This window comes from Pimephales promelas, chromosome 11, assembly GCF_988280905.1.
Source record: "Pimephales promelas chromosome 11, fPimPro1.hap1.1, whole genome shotgun sequence".
NCBI classification, from domain to species: Eukaryota; Metazoa; Chordata; class Actinopteri; order Cypriniformes; family Leuciscidae; genus Pimephales; species Pimephales promelas.
This window is the reverse complement of record NC_142779.1, coordinates 5418173-5438515: the sequence shown is the minus strand read 5'-3', so window position 1 is coordinate 5438515 and position 20343 is coordinate 5418173. Positions and strand designations below refer to the sequence as shown.

General features: G+C 38.2%; 2 protein-coding genes across 2 annotated transcripts in view; one reads left to right on the top strand and one right to left on the bottom strand.

The window, feature by feature from the left end:
* cdh23 (cadherin related 23) overlaps nt 1-20343 on the top strand; it is a 247724-nt gene that overhangs the window by 204256 nt on the left and 23125 nt on the right. The window contains exons 38-44 of the mRNA XM_089116802.1: nt 16567-16788; nt 17198-17317; nt 17394-17574; nt 17698-17831; nt 19173-19382; nt 19491-19598; nt 19708-19810. Of these exons, the coding sequence (XP_088972928.1) occupies nt 16567-16788; nt 17198-17317; nt 17394-17574; nt 17698-17831; nt 19173-19382; nt 19491-19598; nt 19708-19810 (1078 nt within the window). The remainder of the gene's footprint in view (nt 1-16566; nt 16789-17197; nt 17318-17393; nt 17575-17697; nt 17832-19172; nt 19383-19490; nt 19599-19707; nt 19811-20343) is intronic.
* Nucleotides 152-15564, bottom strand: vsir (V-set immunoregulatory receptor). The gene is made up of 7 exons (XM_039653955.2): nt 15357-15564; nt 10208-10582; nt 10060-10122; nt 9275-9385; nt 9059-9086; nt 3746-3921; nt 152-1578 (listed from the first exon to the last, which is right to left on the bottom strand). The coding sequence occupies exons 1-7, from the start codon at nt 15409-15411 to the stop codon at nt 1544-1546; spliced, it is 843 nt and encodes a 280-aa protein (XP_039509889.1). The 5' UTR covers nt 15412-15564; the 3' UTR covers nt 152-1543.

Genomic DNA, 20343 nt, shown 5'->3' with positions numbered 1-20343 from the left:
GTTTGAACAGATTCTGCTATTTGTTTTAGTAGAAGTCGGGTAAGTTTCCCATAATGGTTTAGAGGTCTTGCCACCCGTCAGTAGACCGTGTGCCGTCTCGTGTGATTAAAGAGATTATTTCTAGCATAAACACAGCACAAGGACTCACAGCTCTCGCCAGGATTTTTTTATTTATTTGTATTTTTATAAAAAGAAATACAAGCAAATGGAATCAGCAGTTATGTCACAGCATTGTCAAAGCTACATATAAGGTGTGCAACTTCAAATATACAAACTGGCGCATATTTACAATGTGGATTTGCAATCATTCACCAACAAATCTTTCATTCGTACACAAAGCAAGGTTTTGGCACTCTCTTTGGCAGTGGATTTGAACTTGAACTTGAGCTTCCTGAAAACGCTTACTGAGAAGCTCTTTACTTTGCTCTTTTTTATTTAATGGAAATGAATATACACTCACTCTCTCTCTCTCTCTCTCTCTCTCTCTCTCTCTCTCTCTCTCTCTTACACACACACATCAGATAAAAATTCGATACAAAAGATAGAAAACCTTATTTTTTGAGCCCTTAGACCCTTAAAGCCACAGGTGACGTGGGAGATGTAAAAGATAGTGGCATTGTGTTTAACTGGCACAACATTTACCACAAAAAACTGCACTCATTCTGACAGAATGCATCTTACAAGCTACATATGTCATAAAAGCACCACACTCACCATAAAAGGGTTTAAAAAGCCCATTGTTTCTCAGCAGATCTGACGGTGAGTGTACTGAGAACATCCGTTTTCCACCGACACGATGCCAGTGCTGGTCCCAATCTGGGTCCGTTATATATAAAGTTTCTAAAGTAAAATGAGTTTTAAAACTTTGAAACAAACGGTCATGTGCATTGTCATTCGGCTCGTAAAGTAAGTGGCTAAAACCGGCCATTTCTAAGATCTGCAGATTCCCCGGCTGAGCACCAAATCTGGGACCAGCACCGGTGCCATTTCAGTGGTAAAGTGATAACTGAGTACTTTGGCACTGAGTATTGAGCAAGAATGGGTAAACAGGAGTGATTGAGGTTTAAACACATCCCGGACCTCTAGAAGAGAGCGGATGATCAGAATGATTAAGTGGAAATGTGAGACGAGAATAGGAACAGACAGATTAGAGAAAAGAGAATGAATGAAAAATAGTCATTTAAGTGCAAATGATGCCACGGTGTGACTGATACACGAGGCACGGGCGAACAAAAAAGTGTGCAAACAGCTCAAATGGCAGTCGAGGACATCTTTGGATCCTCGTCTTAAGAATTCCCTGTGACCGTGCTCTCCCTAGTGCCCAAACTTGTGTAATTTTCTTCTCTGGAAACCCGTTCAAGGACAGTCAGCAGACAGACACAGGCGTCATCAGATAAGGGGTCCCATCGTAATAGCGAAGAGCTGAGTCTCGCTATCATTTTTTGGGGGACCTTATCATCCTTGCAGAAGACCGGAAGAAAGAGGCATGATGATGTGGAAGAGAAGGAAGAAGCACTAGGTGTTTCTGTGAACATGACGCCTTTTAATCCAGTAAATTGGGAGACTCAGGAATGGGATCTGAAAAAGATAAGTAAAAGGATTAGAGGACGGGCCATAAACTCTGCTTATAATGCTAGGCAAGGTGTCTAGGTCCGCCAAAATGTATGTTTACGTTGTTTTTGCAAAACTTTCACTTTTAAAAAAACTTTTACTGATAATTGACTCACCCCCATGTCATCCAAGATGTCCATGTCATTCTTTCTTCAGTCGAAAAGAAATTAAGGTTTTTGATGAACACATTCCAACGTTTTTCTCCATATAATGGACTTCAATGGGAACCAAACGGTTCAAGATCCAAAAGACACTTTCAGTGCAAACTGCGAACTGTTTAAAGGGCTTTAAATGATTCCAGGCGATGAATAAGGGTTTTATCAAGCAAAACGATCGCTCATTTAAAAAAATAACAAAGTTTAAGTTTTATAAGCTCAAATGGTCGCCTTGCTCTGATCTGTGATGCACGTTCGTGACTCTCCTGTTCGAACTCGTTTATCAAAATGAACGAATCTTTTTACGTGTCATTTGGATGATTCAACGAATGAAATGAACCAAATGACTGGGAAAAAGATTTGTTCATTTTGATGAACGAGTTTGAACAGGAGAGTCGCGAACGTGCATCACAGAACAGAGCAAGGCGACCATTTGAGCTTAGAAAACGTAAACTTTGTTATTTATTGTTTAAATGAGCGATCGTTTCGCTTGATAAGACCCTTATTCATCGCCTGGAGTCGTTTAAAGCCCTTTGAACAGTTTACAATTTGCACTGAAACTGTCTTTTGGACCTTGAACCGTTTGGTTCCCATTGAAGTCCATTATATGGAGAACAATCCTGGAATGTTTTCATCAAAAACCTTCATTTCTTTTCGACTGAAGAAAGAAAGACATGGACATATTGGATGACATGGGGGTGAGTAAATTATCAGCAAAAGTTTTTTTTTTTTTTTTAAAGTGAATTACTCCTTTAAATACACTGTGAACATGCAAACTTTTGGGAACAGCTTTATAAATAAGTTGTATGCTCTGATTTCTTATTTCAGGCCAAACAAAGCGAATTTGCTTTCGTATCCAAACACACTGCGTCTCCACGACATGATGATAACAATACAATTCACTGACGCCTCATCTTTTTTCTCTGCATGTGCCTATGCTAATATTTCACATGGTGACGTAGACGTTTGAGGAAGTATTATCTGGATTTGGATCGAGGCGTTCTAGGCAGGTCTGGAGCAACGTTCTCTGTTAGAATAAATCCCTTTGTGGGAGACTATGAGCTTCGTATATACAACATGCTAAAATCTAAAATAGATCGTTTACACACTAAATTAAAAAGCATCACATGACCCCTTTAATATACATTTTTGGTCTTATCATGAATATTATGCTAAATATTGTGCTGCGTGTTTAAAAAAAATCTCAAACGTTTTAGAAATTTTTTCATCAAAATACAATATCTTGCTCGAATACGTCTTTCCTTTCCAGCTGGCATATGTTTCGCTTACTTTTCCAAACCCTAAGGATTAAATTAAGTCCCACAATTTATATATCATTATCACTGAATTGAGTCACATTAAGGAAGTAAAATGGGTTGTAAACTTGTTTAACATTCACATTAACTGTGTAGGAATACAGAACTGTCTGTTTGTGCCAGTAGGTCATGTATAATGAAAAAAAAAACACACACACATGAAAGTAGACACGTATGCACACACACACACACACACAGACACACACACGTTCTCAGTTTCTCAGAACCCGGCTTGCCATCAGAGAAGCAGAAATGATTGTTGTGAAATGAGGGAGAAAAGGGGAAATTGACATTCTGTAAATTCCGCTGAGTTAAAGGTTAAATGAGAGGAGGCGTGTGTCTGTGTGTGGAGAGTGAGCTGGACTTCATAACGTTTGCCTACACACACACACAAGACTCTAGTTGTGTTTTGTCTGGTAGTGTGCAGATTTGCACGCGTGTTCATTTTTCATTGAAACGTGTGGGTACAGTTGTGCCTACCAAGATGATGAAAATTCAAGTTTCTGTTTGTGTGGTGTGTGCAAATTTGTTTAAGATTGGGTATGTTTAAGCACCATGGTCATGTGTGTGTAGTGATGCTCCACTTGTTTCTTGTCTCCAGTGTGACGGTGACAAGCTTTTGGAATTGGATTACAGTTTCATGTTTGTGTCTTTGTGTCGTACCCTGTGATGGGAAGAACAACAGTTCCCCTTGGATGTTTGGGGAGAGTGGAGTTCCAGGATCCGACAGGAGGTGGCGTCCTGTTTCAGATGACTGCCTCATGATTTGGGATACAGTGCGGGGTTTAGGTTGTGGAGAATCGCCCAAAAACACTGGGTTCTCATGCGCTTGTGCTTCACTAGAGAGAGATAGACAGACAGAGGTTTAATGAAAATATTTGTATTCATTTAAATCTCAAGGGACCTGCCAAGAACATGTCTGAACACTGTGTTTCCTCACAATCACAAAAAAATCTTTACTAATAAGAAATCATATTTTGCATATTAATATATAAAAATTATACATATTTCATTTTTTTTTTTTGCATTGTGAAATTATTTTCCTGACAGTTAGGCTTATTTTCCCCCAAATTGTCATTACAAAAATAATCACTCATAATAGTAAATTACACTTGTAGCATTTGCTATACTGCCTTTATGCTTATTTATAGATACAGTAACGAGAATCACCATTGAGAATAATACGAATTGTACACATAAATATATTTTGACCCTAAAACCGTATTCTGGACAAATGTGGGCAAAATAGTTTCGATTTATTTTTTAAAAAATACTTCCCTTGACCTGAGCGGTACAAGACTTGGCTACTTTTCCTAAGTTTGCCTCCTGAACACACACTATTTTTTTTTTTGACTCAATTCTACAATGTTAAGTGGGTGAAAAAAAAAAACTCCTTAATGTTGTATTTAGGTCAGAAATGGGCACCCATAGAAATGAATGGATGGGAAAAACTGTAATTTAGAGCATTCTAAAATAAGCCAAAATAAGACACCAGGTGACAGCAAAGTCACTTCATCTTTAGGTTTTAGCTCTAAGAACTTATTGGAATGATATTTTAATGTAGTTAAAAAAATTAAACATAAAATATAGCTGCGAGCAGCGATGGCGGGCCCAAGCCGGTGGCACCGCAACCCCGGTTCCTTTAGTTACCTAAAGGCACCCGGGTAGCGGTGCCGAAGGCTTTGGCCCTTTTATGATTAAATGTTAAAACGGCTTGCCATACTCTGTCATTTCGACTAGTCACAATTATGTTACAGATGTCTTAAATGATAATACAAACTATCCAAAATGTAATTACGAATAGACAGAAAGACGTTGTTGATATCTACAATGTTAATTCCGGACAGGCAAACTTAGCTTTTAAATGTTAAAAGGGCTTGCCATACAGGGACGTAGGCTCAGAGAGAGGCTCACCATATTCAAACCAAAATATCTGACTTCCTCTTGGTCCGAGCTAATGACTATGTATTAGAAAGTTGTCCGGCTTGAGGAGTACAATGTATATACCGATTTTTGTAACTGTAGATAAAACTAACAACCCCACTTTTGTCAAAAGGTGGCGCTATTTAGTCCTTGCACATTGCCCGTTTCTGAAACTTTGCACGTCTACTGGCTAATAAATGTGATGTATCTGTTGAGTTTCAAGCAATTTCAATTTCAATTTGACTGTTGAAAAGAAGTGCGCCGATTAGATACTCAGGATCGGTATCGGCTCTGACACTGCCATCTTTGACGAGGCTGATTCAAATTCTATATTGTGCATATACTATTCTGTTAGGCACAAAGGCACAAAAACTTTCTAAAGTACCATAAAGTTTTTGTGTACTGTATTATTAGTGTTCTGAAGCTATTATGTGATATAGAAATTAATATTTAAGTCATTAAATTCAAGAACACAAACTTTTCCCTCTCTGCGCCTGTCAGTCATTCTCCATTCAGCATTCAAACAGCACGTCACATTCGGTTACAGTCAATGATGAAACGATCTTCAATGATTCAATGTTAATCCTATTATACTGGATCTTTAAGATAAAGGTCTAAAGGTCTATATTTTCGAATGAAGAAACTTTTTCTTGCTGGACTTTATTGCTGTAACTTAATCGTGTTACTTTCTACCGGGTGTCGGACGCTGTCGGTTAGATCACAACACTAGAGTCAGAGCACTATAATTGTTCTTCACGCACACAGTAACTGAAATTTAAAACCTTTAAAAGAAAAGGCTCAATAAACTATTGCATAGATAGATAATGTATAATACACTGTTCATAAATATGTATTTCCTTTGTGCTTTGAACTTTTCAATACGGACTCAATGCGCTGTAACTTCATGTGGCTTCAAGCACATCATTCTCCGCTCGGGATGCACATAAGTGCTTTGTGCTGCACCGTATTGGAGCCGTAATATCATAATGCAGTGACGTAATGACAGATTATTAATTGCCTTTCAATTATATGTTGCTTTATAGCAGCCATGGCTATATTTTTTTTAATGATTTTTGTTATCTTGTTTTTCATGAATGTATTTTTCAAAAATAAGAGCAATGTGTATTATCTATTATTAATATGGTTTATAATAGCATTTTTGTCATAGATTATGACAAAGTAATCATATGATCCACCAGCGAGGAACCAGCAGAACAGAGTGAACATTCTTTCTGTTTAGTTCAATCCTACTTAATAGGAATTTATTTAAAATGCTCGCTCTACTCCACACCATTAATGTCTTGTGCGGACATCCGTATTTTGACTTTCGGTTTTAAGTAAGCGATTTAAAAGCTCCCAAGTCCCAGCGGAGTCACACGTTGATTAACCGGTGGGAATATACACAATAGGCCTACCTGATATTGAACACAAGAGGGCAGTATAGCACTACGTATGACTCAGATTATTATTTTTTTATGAATTTTACAACAATTCTGGCTGTTTTTGAACGTAAACACAATTCTTAAATGAAAAAAAAGGAAAAATTGGGGAAGTTATAATATTTGTATAATTTAATTTAGAAACAAATGATGTATAATTACATTTTTAGAAGATATGAGGCTTTTAGTGTTTACTTTTTTGACATTACTTTAATCTTTTGCCATAGTTGCACATGTCTATTGGCTAATAAATGTGATGTATCTGTTGAGTTTCAAGCAATTTCAAGCAAGCTAAGAGTCCCAAAAGCATCAAAAAATAATGTTAAAGTTTGTTTCGTTGCCACGGCATTTTGAAAGTGACACACTTCCTGCTGCCAGTTGGTGGCGCTATAACTTTGACTCACAATAGTCACATCCATGTGATCGGTCTCTTACAGCGAAAACACTGCTGAAGTTTCGTCAAGATCAGTTAATGTATGCTGAAGTTATAACACACATCCTGTTCCATGTTTCTCGCCATAATTTCGTTTCCTCGCCACGGCCAAACCGTTCGAGATATCAAAAATCCCGTGGCACTTTTTCATCCTTAATGTCTTGACTTCACGCTGATCGAGTTTCGTCGAATTTGGTTCAGTGCTCTAGGAGCAATAATTTAAATTACATTGCATGTGTTTTAAACACAACCCTAAATAGCCAACTTCCTGTTGGGCTGGGGTAAAAAGTAAGAGTGTGAAGTATATATGAAACGATGAGATCTATATGTGTACCAAGTTTCATATTATTACATGCAAGTGTGTTTGATTTATGGACCAAATTTTCAGACCAAGTTTATTGACCAAGTTAATCTGATTAATAAACTAATTATATAAAACTATTGTCAATTCACTACAATTAAACTAGTTATATGCCTTTACTTATAAAAAATAAAAATAAAAACTTATTTAAAAAATACCAGGCTTGAGAAATGTATTTTCTTTATGCAGGTCATACACACAGCAGTGAAATGGTTAAGCCCCCTCCCCCTGCACACACACACACACACAGACAGCCAGCCAGCCAGCCAAAGGCTCAGAGTGGCCATATTCAAACAAAAATATCTGAGTTTCTGTGGGTCCTAGCTAATAAGTGTCAATTAGAAAGTTGTCCGGCTCGAGGAGTACAATATACATACCAATTTTTGTAACTCTAGTTAAAACTAACCACCCCACTTTTGTCAAAAGGTGGCGCTACTGAGCCCTCACCACGCCCGTTTCTGCAACTTTGCACATGTCTACTGGCTAATAAATGTGATGTGTCTGTCGAGTTTCATGCAATTTGAAGCATGCTAAGGGTCTCAAAAGCATCCTAAAAGCATCCTAAAAGAAGGGCAAAGTTTGATGCGTCGCCACGGCAACAGTTTCAAAGATATCAAGAATCCATTCACAGGTCTACATCTGCCGTATGTTTACATTATACAGATGAAGTTTGAAGCAAATCGGGTAAAAATAAAAGGGTGATTTCAAAGCATTTTGAAAGTGACACACTTCCTGCTGCCAGTTGGTGGCGCTATAACTTTTACTCACAATAGTCACATCCATGTGATCGTCCTCTTACAGCGAGCACACTGCTGAAGTTTCATCAAGATCAGTTAATGTATGCTGAAGTTATAACACACTTCCTGTTTCACGTTTCTCGCCATGATTTCGTTTCCTCGCCACGGACAAACCGTTCGAGATATCAAAAATCCCCTCGCAAACTTTCATCCTCAATGTCTTGACTTCACGCTGACCGAGTTTCGTCGAATGTGGATCAAAGCTCTAGGAGGAGTATTTCAAATACCATTGCGAGCGTTTTACAAACAAACCTCAATAGCCGACTTCCTGTTGGGCTGGGGTAAAAAGTAAGAGCGCGAGGTATAGATGAAACGATGAGATCAACATGTGTACCGAGTTTCATATTATTACATGCAAGCGTGTTTGAGTTATGGACCGAGTGTTCGGACCCCGTTCCAGGGGGCGCTGACGAGCCCCCCTGCCACGCCCAGGTACCAGCTTCAGCCCGGCTCTGATGGCCGCGGGTTCTGACCCGTGTGCAAAGTTTCAAGAGTTTTCGAGCACGTTAAGGGCCCCAAAAGTGCCCAAAAGGTAGTAAAATAATAATTATTATAATAATAATAGAGAAGAAAAATAATCGCAAGGAAAACAATAGGGCCTTCGCCCTTTCAGGGCTTGGGCCCTAAAAATAAGCATAATTTACATAGAAAATATGGTACTTTTTGAAGTAAATAAATTCAAAAATACCCCCCAAAATACATAAAAACACCATAAATGGATAGACAAAACTTTATCGAAGACAGTGATATAACATTTATAATAAATAAAAATTAGGATCACATCTGAGTCCTCTGTACCCACATTTGTCCACAATTACAGGATTAAGGGCTATAAAGTTAATACGGTTTGAGGGCTACGCATTTCTGTAATAGGTCCATTATTAAAATTATTATACCACTTTATTATCAAAAAAAATAATGTTGCTATAGAAAGATGATCTTATATTGAAATGCAATTTGGACATGGTTTTGCCAGATTCAGCAAAATATATCTTGAATTGTTTGGTCACTGTGGAAACTCACCTGTCCATTCGCACCAGCTCATGTGAACCTGGGAAAAACAGGAACAGGAAATGGTTCATAGCGAGAAAGGAAATGCAGTCTCTTTAAAACAATTAGTGCAGCTACTGTACTGCCATCCGCAGAATGTGCAGCGCTCTCTCACACTCAATATAGGTCAGAGTAAGTGTGTGAGCTAAACATGACTAAGTCTACGTGCGCGTGTGTGTGTGTACTCACGTCTGTGTCGCTCTACTGTTTGTCTCTGTCTGTAAACTAGCATCAGTATGAGCGGGAGGCACAGAATGAAAGCTACACAGGCTGCGATAGCCAGACCTTCAGCCACTGAGTCTGAAAAAGAGAGACAGAGAGACGTTATTGGTGGAAAAAGAGAAAAGAAATCTGTAGTGAATCAGCCCAAAAAGTACTCGAGACACTTGAAGCCACACTTAAAAATCTGCGAATGCCAGTTTGCATAATATGTGACCCACAAAACCAGTCACATGGGCTTTCCATTGATGCTTGGTTTGTTAGAATAGGACAATATTTGGCTATAACATCTGGAATCTGAGGGTGCCCAAAAATCGAAACATTGAGAGAATCGCCTTTAAAGTTGTCCAGTTACGTTCGCGATATTGCTGCATTCACTCACAAAAATAAATGTTCAGAGAATGAAACAATAGATTTAAGGGTGACTTTACTAAACAGCGACCCCATTTTGTACACCATGTTTCAGCACAAAACTTGCGTCTTATTCCCTAACCACTCACAGTCTAGTTTTACGAGGCACTGAAATAGAGTTTGGGTATTTGGGTACGCAGATATTTGTAAAATAGGCTAATTATACTTCTCAAAACTATACCTGTGACCTTCAGTGGAACTTTCATTTAGCAAAAATAGAAGCTAGTTCTGAGAAAATCTGTTGCGTCATTTGTTTGCTGATGCCATCTTGGGGTTTGATTTACATTTTAAGTGTGACTTGTGTGTCCTAATAGTTTTTAGAGCCTCTGTGTTGTTGAACGTACCATCTGGGGGAACGTGAGACCACTCCAAACACTTCAGACTGCTGTTGAGAGTATTTGCATTTGCTGTGGAAACATGCGACATTAAGATCACTCAAGAATGAAGTGGATACATGAATGTCCCACCTGACCTCTCTCCTGGCTCACTTACTTGGCACCACAGTCAGGTAGATGAACTCGTGGGCCTCCTGCTCGACCTTGTGCTTGCCGTGAAAGTCCAAAAGCAGGCAGCAGTATTTGCCCTGGTCCTCGTGCTTGACGGTCTGCAAGAAGACGGAGAAGGACTTCTCACCGCTGATGTAACTCACTCCCACAGAGCGGTTGGTGTGACCGGACCCACGCGGGTGAAATTTCTTGTGGCAGCGCTCCTTTGAGTGAGGCGTGAAGAGCCAGGTGTTCCACAGCTTGTCCTCCGAGGCAGCCTTGGATCCGGACTGAACGCACGTCAGGGTGACATTGGCCCCTTCGGGACACTCGTAGGTCCGATGGGGCACAGAAACACTTAGAGAGGGGTGCTCACCGCTCGCTGGAGAGACAAGGAGGAGAAGATGGGGATTTTTTTATATTTAAATCAAACAATTATATTTAATATCAAACATGTGCAAACTTTTGGATATATATATAGCCTATATTAGTAGACTGTAATTGTAAAGCTTTTTGTAAGTTAATTCCCCCGAAAAATGAAAATACATGCGTACACATACAAATCTGAATTTTACATTTTGAATGTGACAATTTTAAATGCCAACCTATTTATTTATTAGATGTCTGCAAAGGCAGAGATATCTGTATTTGACATCATGGATTTCTTGAGCTCAACTGGTTATTTCCTTTTAGAGTGTGTACCAGCTGACCACTTGTGCAGAGTTTGTTTACTACAGTTGTGACTTTGTGGCTTTAGTCTTTTACTCGGTGTCCAATTTTAAAGGAGCTGTGGCCAAAACTGGTACTGCAATCACTTTCAAATTAGGGTGTATCCCCCCCTTCCCCAATGACTTGAGGTTGCCAGATATGCTGCAGGTTCCAGCAGAAACGTAGGCTGCTACAAGAAGCTTCCAATGGCAGGTGACGAGTCCTACACAGTGAGTTTTTTCTGTTATTTTTTTATTTCAGACTTTGTAACAAAGTATTTCGGATTCATATCAAGTTTTTTGGGGGTTTCGCAATGTTAGATTTTTTTTCATCCGATTACGACACGTTTGTGTCTGCAGCTGTGGTAATTAGAGAAGAGCTGGCAACCCGAATGCCGGAACACTGAGTCTGTGATTGGTAGATCGGTGACGCATCAGAACAAAACACAACTTGACAACATCAACATCAGTCAAGGGCTGCGACTTCACTTTTTAAATGGCCGGACTTACTGTTGTCAGTGATATAAGTATTTGAAATGAACATGATTTCTTAATGTCTAGTGACATATTAGGGAAAATGTATGATTAATTGAAATAAATGTCTTGCATAGAGCTCCTTTAAGCCACAAAATGATTTCTATCATTTCAAATCAACCAATTTTTTATTATTTTATTCACAAATTTATAGTCCATTATTTTATTCATTTATTTTTATTTTTATTCGACAGCAAATGATTTTCTAGAAAACTGTGCCTTTCAAAAAGTCTAAATTTTGTTCCTCCAGACACATTAATACGTTTAAATGTTGCTTGCGTATAATAAACGACTACAACACTATTTTATGAAAAAAGAAAAACAAGCTTTGTGAAACCTAGAAGTGCTCTGTGGAAGAAATGCATTTCCACCACATTAGTGAACAAACAACAGGTGTCATTTTAGACTGCTATTGTTTCTTCTATCAATGCGATGTTCTCTACTCAAGTTTTACTGTGTGTGTGTGTGTGTTGTAGAATAAAAGGGTGACACACTGAGTGCATTGTTTCCTATCCTGTAATAGACCAAACAGACCTACATCCTAAATGCACACACAAACCCTATGAACCAGAGCTGAATGTGTATCGACAAGGCAAAGGAAACGGGGAAAAATACAGATTGCTCATGAATGGACAAATATTTCCTTTATTTATGTGACTGTCCCAGATATTGACTGCTTGAATGCATGGCTGTCAGTCATTATGTGCCACCCTCTGTGTAGTTGACCTTAATGTGCAGTCTGTGCAAATGCTTCTTTATGCCCTGAGTGTCTTAAATGTACATAGCTATGAGTGTGTGTGTGAATGAGAGTCAGGAAAAGCAATAGGAAACGGCGTCTGTGTGATAAAGTGTAGCTCAGGGCGGCGTGTCCGTTCCTGTCTCTCAAAGACACAATACAGTTCAACCCCCGTATTCCCTATAAACCTCATCCGTCCTCATATTCCCAATCAGCGCTCGTAATTATCCGGTTCAGGGCTTAATTTCCTACCCCGTGAGACCCTGTGCTGGGAATCCGCTATGGCAGCTGCCAGCGGTTCCACACGTCTTTGTTGTGACTGGATGAAATAGTACTCTGTAAACGTGCCGTCTCTGAGTCCTGGGTCGTGGTCGGATCAGAGGCATGTCAGAGAGTGTTTTGGAGGCCGAGCCAATCTAAACGGTTGCTTTAGAAGCACAAAAAGCCATTAATCATTTCAAGAAGGGTTCAACAAGGGCCCTAATCCTAACAACTTAAGCAATAATGATTGGAAATGGTCACTGACCATAACTTGAATTGAGCCCAGAACTCAGACACATCTGCCAGAGACAGAAAACTAATAATGAAATGTCGCCTGCCTGAGGACATCTGTCTGCAAATGTGTTTATCTGTGACGTCAACACAAAAGCATCTGTGCCACTGAATTTACATGGACATCAGCGTCCATCCTGCTCCTAGTTACTGATATATGAAGAATGTTCACATTTACATGCCGCTGACATGCACCACCACCCATCATTTTACAGTATGGAGAAGGAATATCTATGATTGTTACTTAAAGAAACCTCTTTAAAGAGAGATTTAGTTTGTTTTTATTACAAATAAATGCTATTTATACCAAGATCATAAATGACACCAAAAAGTTACAAAATTAAAATATAATAGATCATTCACTTATCATAACACCTCTTAAAACAGTCAGTCACGACTCACATAATAAGTGAGATGCATTTAACCAAGTTTGATGTTCTCAAGACACTTTTGGAATTGAACACGAATGCAAATGAAATTTGAGAGCGTTGATGAAGGGGAAGATTATCAGTATTGGACTAACTCACACAAAACTATCATATGACTTTGGAAATCCTAGAATATAGTGGACTTTATACTGCTTTTTGTCCTTTTTGAAGCTTGACATTATGTGTGTATTATATGGAAAAGCGCAGCTCAGGGATTCTGCCTTCATATCTAATTTTGTCTTTCATGGACAATTTTTGTGTTTTTGTGAATGTTCCGTAAATAACGGCAGAGCCCCTTTACAGCCCCCACCTACATTTCTCGCTATTGCTGTTTATGCAAGAGCCTCATTACAAGGTGTTAATGAAAGCCATGGGGGTCTAAGAACCCCCCTCCCATCTGCAGAGAGCATGACTGTGAGGGACTGCCCCATTTCACCTGAAACCTCCTGCAGATCAGAATCCGCCCAGCATTACAGAAACTCCTCAGCTTCATACATTAAAAACATTGTTTTGGAGTATTGGACTATTTCCAGAAGCAAAATCAATGATATTTGGTGGAATCAATCTTCTTGAAATCATGGGGGCAGGTTGGAAAAAGGCACCATATGGTCTACAAAGGTCTTAAGAGTTATGAACAATAAACAATAGGGGATGTTTCCTTCAGCAAGCACCACGAATGCTCATCAATGCATCATTCTTCCTCCCTTGCGTTATTTGTCTCTTAGTTCTCAGTTGATCATTTTGTCCCCTTCATATTCTTACAGAGAAGCAGTGTGGATGTAGCCTCTCATAGGGACTTACAAACCAGTGCAGTTTCCACAGTCTCCCTGTCTCATTCCTTTTGTGATCTTTTCAGATCTTTTTTTTTTTTTTCAGGCCTGGTTAAGATGAACCCATCAGGCTTTTTTGAGAAAGATCACCTCATCACTGTGATCAGGGTGTAGGGATGGTTGGGCATTGAATCAATACCCCCTGGTATGGAAATCTGACCTGACGGATACTTAATAATAGCTTCCCCCCTGCGAACAAGCCTCACAAACCCTGCCACTTCCTACATCTACACCTCACACTGTCTACCTTTAGACCAACAACTCTAAAATTGGCAAAAAAAATCAATATTATCTAAATGATGAACCAGCCATAGTCTATGGATTATTGAATTCATCTGCAAACTAAAGCTAAGGTAATCAGTTGATACAAATAGACTATTATACAAATCATACATAATATGTGATGTGGTTTCATCAAACTGATGACATAGGCTATTATAATGATTAGTACACCATAACTAAAACATTTTTTTAACACTTTCTAAACTAAAATCATTATAAAATGTTTGTTCTGTTTAGTATGATTATCATACAATAATAATGTCTAAATGCATTTAATAGACGATGAAAACGCTGGTTTCGCGTTACTAAATGATGACCAAACTAACGTAGCTCATGAATATTACGTAGCCTATAATTGACTGCCCTTTAAACTAAATTAATACAAGCCAAGTCTTCACCATTGTAGGATTTGCTACACGTCTAACGCCCACTAACAGCCTAGTTTTAGCCAATCAGCTAATTTTGTTAAATAAACTTCAAATGAAAGTAATTTCATGAAACAATTGAGTCACTGCAACAGTAACGTTAATTCGCTTGTTACTCGACGCACGAGAGAGCGTCAGCGACAAAAGTTTTCTTTTCGGTAAGATTTCATCTATTTACGTAAGGTATAACCAAAATGATACGGCTCCAAACCACAATAGAAAATTAAAGGGAGCAACTGAAGTAAATGACAGTAAGTTGCGTGTTGCAAAGCCTACGTAGGAAAGTACACAATCAATCACAAACTGTATGACAGATGACAGACTTTTTTGTAGACGGTAAGCTTCGAATTCGGGGCAAAAATGAGAGAAAGAACAGGTTTTTTTCCCGTTTTGAAACAAGTTGACACACGCCCGATCAGACGTTTACAAGTAAACAAATGTCAGACCCGTGGCAAATGCAGCACGCGATTAAAAGAGGTCTCGAGACGCGTTTTAAAACTTGAACCACGATGTTAAAACCCTAATAAAACAAAACAAAAAACTCCAAAACCCGACTGAACAGCGAAACCCTTCACTTTGACGCACATACAATCAGGAAAGCTATTTTAAATAAAAAGGCAGCTATTGACGCGTTCTCAAGTACAGAAATATAGTAGATTTACCTTGAACTGCAGTTAGAAAATGAACGCAGAGCAAGAGAGCCCAAAATACATCCATCAGTCCTGTCTTCAATTTATGTCCAAAGTCCTCTACAATTTTCCCCGCCGTGATGACAGAAAACTTGTATATTCTTTCTCTTATTCCTGTGTGTTGTGGACCTGTAGGCTCTTACAGTAAGTTATTTATCAGAAGTGAACCATAGAAACGAGAATATGTCCTTCACTCTGCTGTCTCCCCCTCCCTCCAAATCACTCCTCCCACTAGGCTACTACATACAAGTTATACTACACTTTTTAAATTCATTGAATTATAGTAGCTAATTAAACCAATTATAATTTAAAGTTTACGTTTGGTATTATGTGGTAAATATTAATTTAAATATAATTATAATTTAAATTAAATATTATATTAGTATATTTCTGGAAGTTTTTGTTTTCAGTGATAATAAATTGGTTTTATACAGAGTTTGGATGACTGGATTTTGAGATTATATTCTGACCAGATTTTGGCTTTCGTTCTTGAGAGAACTGCTTGAGTGATTTTTGTGGGGAGACAGTGGTATCAGTTTTGATGCCTATTGATGGCATACAGACACACATCAGTACCCTGCACACACCATCAGGTTATGCAAATGAAATTCATACTTGCTACACCAGTTCACTATGATACCATGAGATAAGGGTGACTCCATAGTCTGTTCCGAAGAAAACATGCAAATACTTTCATCAAAGTGCATAAACATTGCCCTGCTATCTAGACATAGATTCAGAATTTTTGAGGCACTGGTCATTGTTGTATACTGAGTTGTGTGTTTATTTAATACATTTTTAGACATTTAAAGCACTTTGTGTTGTTTTTTTTAATGGGCTACTCAAATAAATGTTGATTGATTGATAGCATACACCATGTTCAAATTTTAGATACAGAATTATTATTATTACTATTATTTTAGCTAAATAGTATATAATACACACGCTTTATTTTAAGGTGTCCTTGTTACAGTGTAATCATACATAACATAATTAGGGTTGGGGTTTGGTTTAGAGTTAGTTGCATGTAATTATGCGTAATTCCCTGTTATTACTAGAGTAAGTGCATGTAACATATGTAACAAGGACACTGTATGTTACATTTGTCCTGTTGGATTACTCTTTTTATTACTGTAAAAATGTTCCAAGTGTTTAATTATTCACGTGTCATCTGTCTCCACAGACGTCCACCACCGTGTGGGTGCAAATAATTGATGAAAATGACAACGCACCTGAGTTTCCGGAGGAAGAGTATGTGACGGAGCTCAGAGAGGGGCCAAACACTGTAGGAGCCATCATCGCCACAGTTACAGCCATCGACCCTGACGAAGATCTCAACGGAACCATCCGTTATGCCATCTCCAGGGGCAACCTGGCCCAGACCTTCCAGATCAATAGCGTAACGGTGAGTGACAGACAGGAAACTGGTTTAGAGATACTCTGATGTGTTTGGTGTTATTGGATTTGTTTTTTTGTTTGTTTGTTTTTTGCGCTGTTTGTGTTTTTTCGTTCCTAGAAATTCGTAGAAAACCTTGAAAATGTCAGGGAAGTTTAATAACTTTATTTTAAAAAAAGTTACTGTTTGAAATGCGAGAAATATTTTTTCCATCTGAATGGTCTGAATAGAAAGTTCAAAAGAACAGCATTTATTTTAAATAGAAATTTTTTATAACATGTCTGTCATTTTTGATTACATACATGCATTTTTGCTAAAAAAAAAAAAAAAAAAGTTGATATGTCACAAATGACACTTTTTTTCTGAGAATGGCCCTCCACTGCTGCTGTGTTAATTGTGTGATTGTGTGTGTTCACAGGGTCAGATTGTTGTCTTTAAGGAACTGGATTATGAGATCAGTAACGGTCACTATGTGCTGACGGTCACAGCCACAGACCAGTGTCCTATACCTCAGTTTAGACTGACCTCTAGCACCACAGTGAGTTACACGTCTGCTTCACTTATAATCCTCACGATTCCTTTATACGACACTCACACGCTGTCCTGCACCGCAGGTCCTGGTGAATGTGGTCGACGTGAACGATAACGCACCCATCTTCCCGAGTTCATTCGAAGGTCCGTTTGATATCCCAGAGGGTCAGCCGGGCCCACGTGTCTGGACCGTTAGAGCCACGGATGCCGACTCTGGATCCAATGGAAAAGTGGAGTACAGCATCACTGCAGGGGACCTGAAAAGTGTGTGTGATGGACAGCTGATTCAGATCCAATCAGAAAAAGTATTAGTGTTGATATTTCTTGTGTTTTTTGTCTGCGGTAAAGATGTTTTTATTCCTTTGTTTCTGTCTCTCTTTATCCCAGATGAGTTTGTAATCTCTTCAGTTGAGGGAGAGTTGAGAGTGAGGAGAGATGTAGAGCTGGACAGAGAAACTATCGCCTATTACAACATCACCATTACTGCCAAAGATCTGGGAACGCCAGCGCTCAGCGCTATGGTACGCACGCACACACTACTACGCACAAAAATATGAACTTATGGTAAAGGGCATAGTTTTGATTATTTGGAGAGACAATGTTCATTTTGGGACATTCACTAGTGAAATGTCACCATTGGGTGCCATTCAAATCCAATTGTTGATATCAAGAATTGATTTCTTACTAGTTGAAATTCCAATTTCACATATCAGAAATACAGTTATTACTAATAAAAACCTTTATTTTTGATATCAAGAATTCAAATTTACTAGTGGCAATGTTAATTTCTGATATCATGAATGTGATTGTTACTAGTAAGGAAGCCATTTTAGATATCTGGAATAATATTGATATCAGAAATACATTTTCAGATATCGAAAATGATCATTTTTACTAGTACCAATTGAATTGTTGCTATGAAGGATAGACATTTCAACTAGTGACAATTTAATGATTGATATCAGGGATTCTCATTTTTACTAGTAACAATGTAATTATTAATATCAAAAGCCTATGGTGAAATTTCACTTGTGAAAAAATATATACAGATATCAGCAATTAAATTGTTGATATCATAAAATGTAATTGTTGATATCAAAAATCGAATTGTTTATCAAGATCATCATCATATCCTGGAAATGAATAAAAGCTAAAACGGCTTGCCATAGGACGGGGCCTAAATTCATTATATTAAAATTCATTATTACTTTAGTTTGATCTTCATCATCTAAAAACGGCATGTTTGGCCATTAAGGCTGAATGATTGATTTAAATCAAACTAAAATCGCGATATGGCTTTAGATGCGTGTTTTAGAGTGAATCGCAGCTCTGAAGTTAGATTGTGATTTAAAAATGAATCAATTAAAACTGTTTGTGCTGTTAAATAAAATAATTGATTATATTATTTTTATAAATTATTTTATAGTAATATTAATAATTATATTTCTGCTTTTATATTTTTAAATAAATATTATTTTATAGTCATACTGACATATAATCACAAACCTTTTGGCCAAATAGTGCATCCCTAAAAACGATCACAGCAAACCTGGAGCTTTTATCACTATCACAGTTTTTATCAGAAAAATCACAATTCGATTTTTTCCCTGAAATTGTGCCTTCTCCTTTTTTGTTCTCCATTCTTCACCACCATTAAAAACATTGAATGGAAATCCTAATCTGTTGTCAATATTGCTCCCAAGTAGCCAATATTACATAATATTACATAATGCATGCACAGATCAACTGGAAAAATCTAATCTTGCATAATTTGTATTATGGTTTATGTTTGAATTAGAAAGCAGTGAATCACTTATATTTCCCATAATTCATGTGGTGGTTTTGTTTTTTTTCTGTATCAGGTGACAGTGGGCATTCAGGTGTTGGACATTAATGATAACGACCCCGTCCTGCTCAACTTACCATTTAACACCAGCGTGAGCGAGGGAGCAGCGATTTACACTTCCATCTATCAAGTGCGGGCGCAAGACTCTGACAGCGGCCGCAACGCTCTCCTTACATACAGCATCACTGCCGGTAACACTGATGGAGCGTTCTACATTAATGAGACGGTAAGAGACAGGGGGATGCGGGACACAAACAGCCTAGGGAAAGAATAAGGCAAGGAAATAGTAATGTAATAGTGAACACTGAAAAGACTGATGTGTTCTCTCCTCCAGTCAGGTGTGCTTCAGGTGAACAGGCCTCTGGATAGAGAGAGAGTGGCTGAATACAGACTCACCATCACCGTCAAAGACAACCCAGACAACCCTCGCATCGCACGCAGGGTAAATAACATGACACAACACAGCATATCCGGCTAAATATGTGTTTCACAGACTGTGTGAATATCACAATCAGGTTAACAACTGCAATGACATTTTTCACTCTGCTCAGGACTCAGATTTGTTGGTAGTTGCCGTGCTGGATGTGAATGACAACAGGCCCATCTTCACCCAGACCAGCTACAGGGGCGAAATCAGTGAAAACTCACTCAACGGTACCAAATGTTCTAACCACCTAACCACCATTATTAGGGTGTGTTCACATTGGCATTTTAACATCAAACCTAAAGATAGCGAAACTAGGTTATGGTTATTATGGTCACAACCTGATTGGCTTTTATTACGTATATTTCGATGGAACTTACCAACAGTGTTGTGCAAGTTACTTCCAAACTGTAATACATTAGGTATTACTTGTTACTGTTATTTAAAAGTAATTCATTACCTTACAATATTACTGTCTCAGAATTGTAATGCGTTACATTACTCATGTATTACTTTTGAGTTACTTTCACCAAAATAACTAAGTAGAACTTAACTTTGGGGCTGTAACGATATGCAATATGAAACCAAAATAGCGACACACCTCTTCCAACTCCAGCGTTATTCTCCTTACCGTCCATATCCAATGCTGCCTTATCTTTAAATTAGGCTATTAGTATTATTTGAATTTAACATTATAAAATACGTAGACCTACACCACAAAACTAGTTGAGGATAAATTATTTAAAATTGGGTCCAGCATTAT

Coding starts and splice junctions, on each gene's coding strand:
- vsir (XM_039653955.2), bottom strand. CDS start 15,411: ATGGATGTATTTTGGGCTCTCTTGCTCTGCGTTCATTTTCTAACTGCA. Junction 10,123..10,207: donor CTACCTGACTGTGGTGCCAA/GTAAGTGAGCCA, acceptor ATGTTTCCACAG/CAAATGCAAATACTCTCAAC. Junction 1,579..3,745: donor GTTGTTCTTCCCATCACAGG/GTACGACACAAA, acceptor TATCTTTTTCAG/ATCCCATTCCTGAGTCTCCC.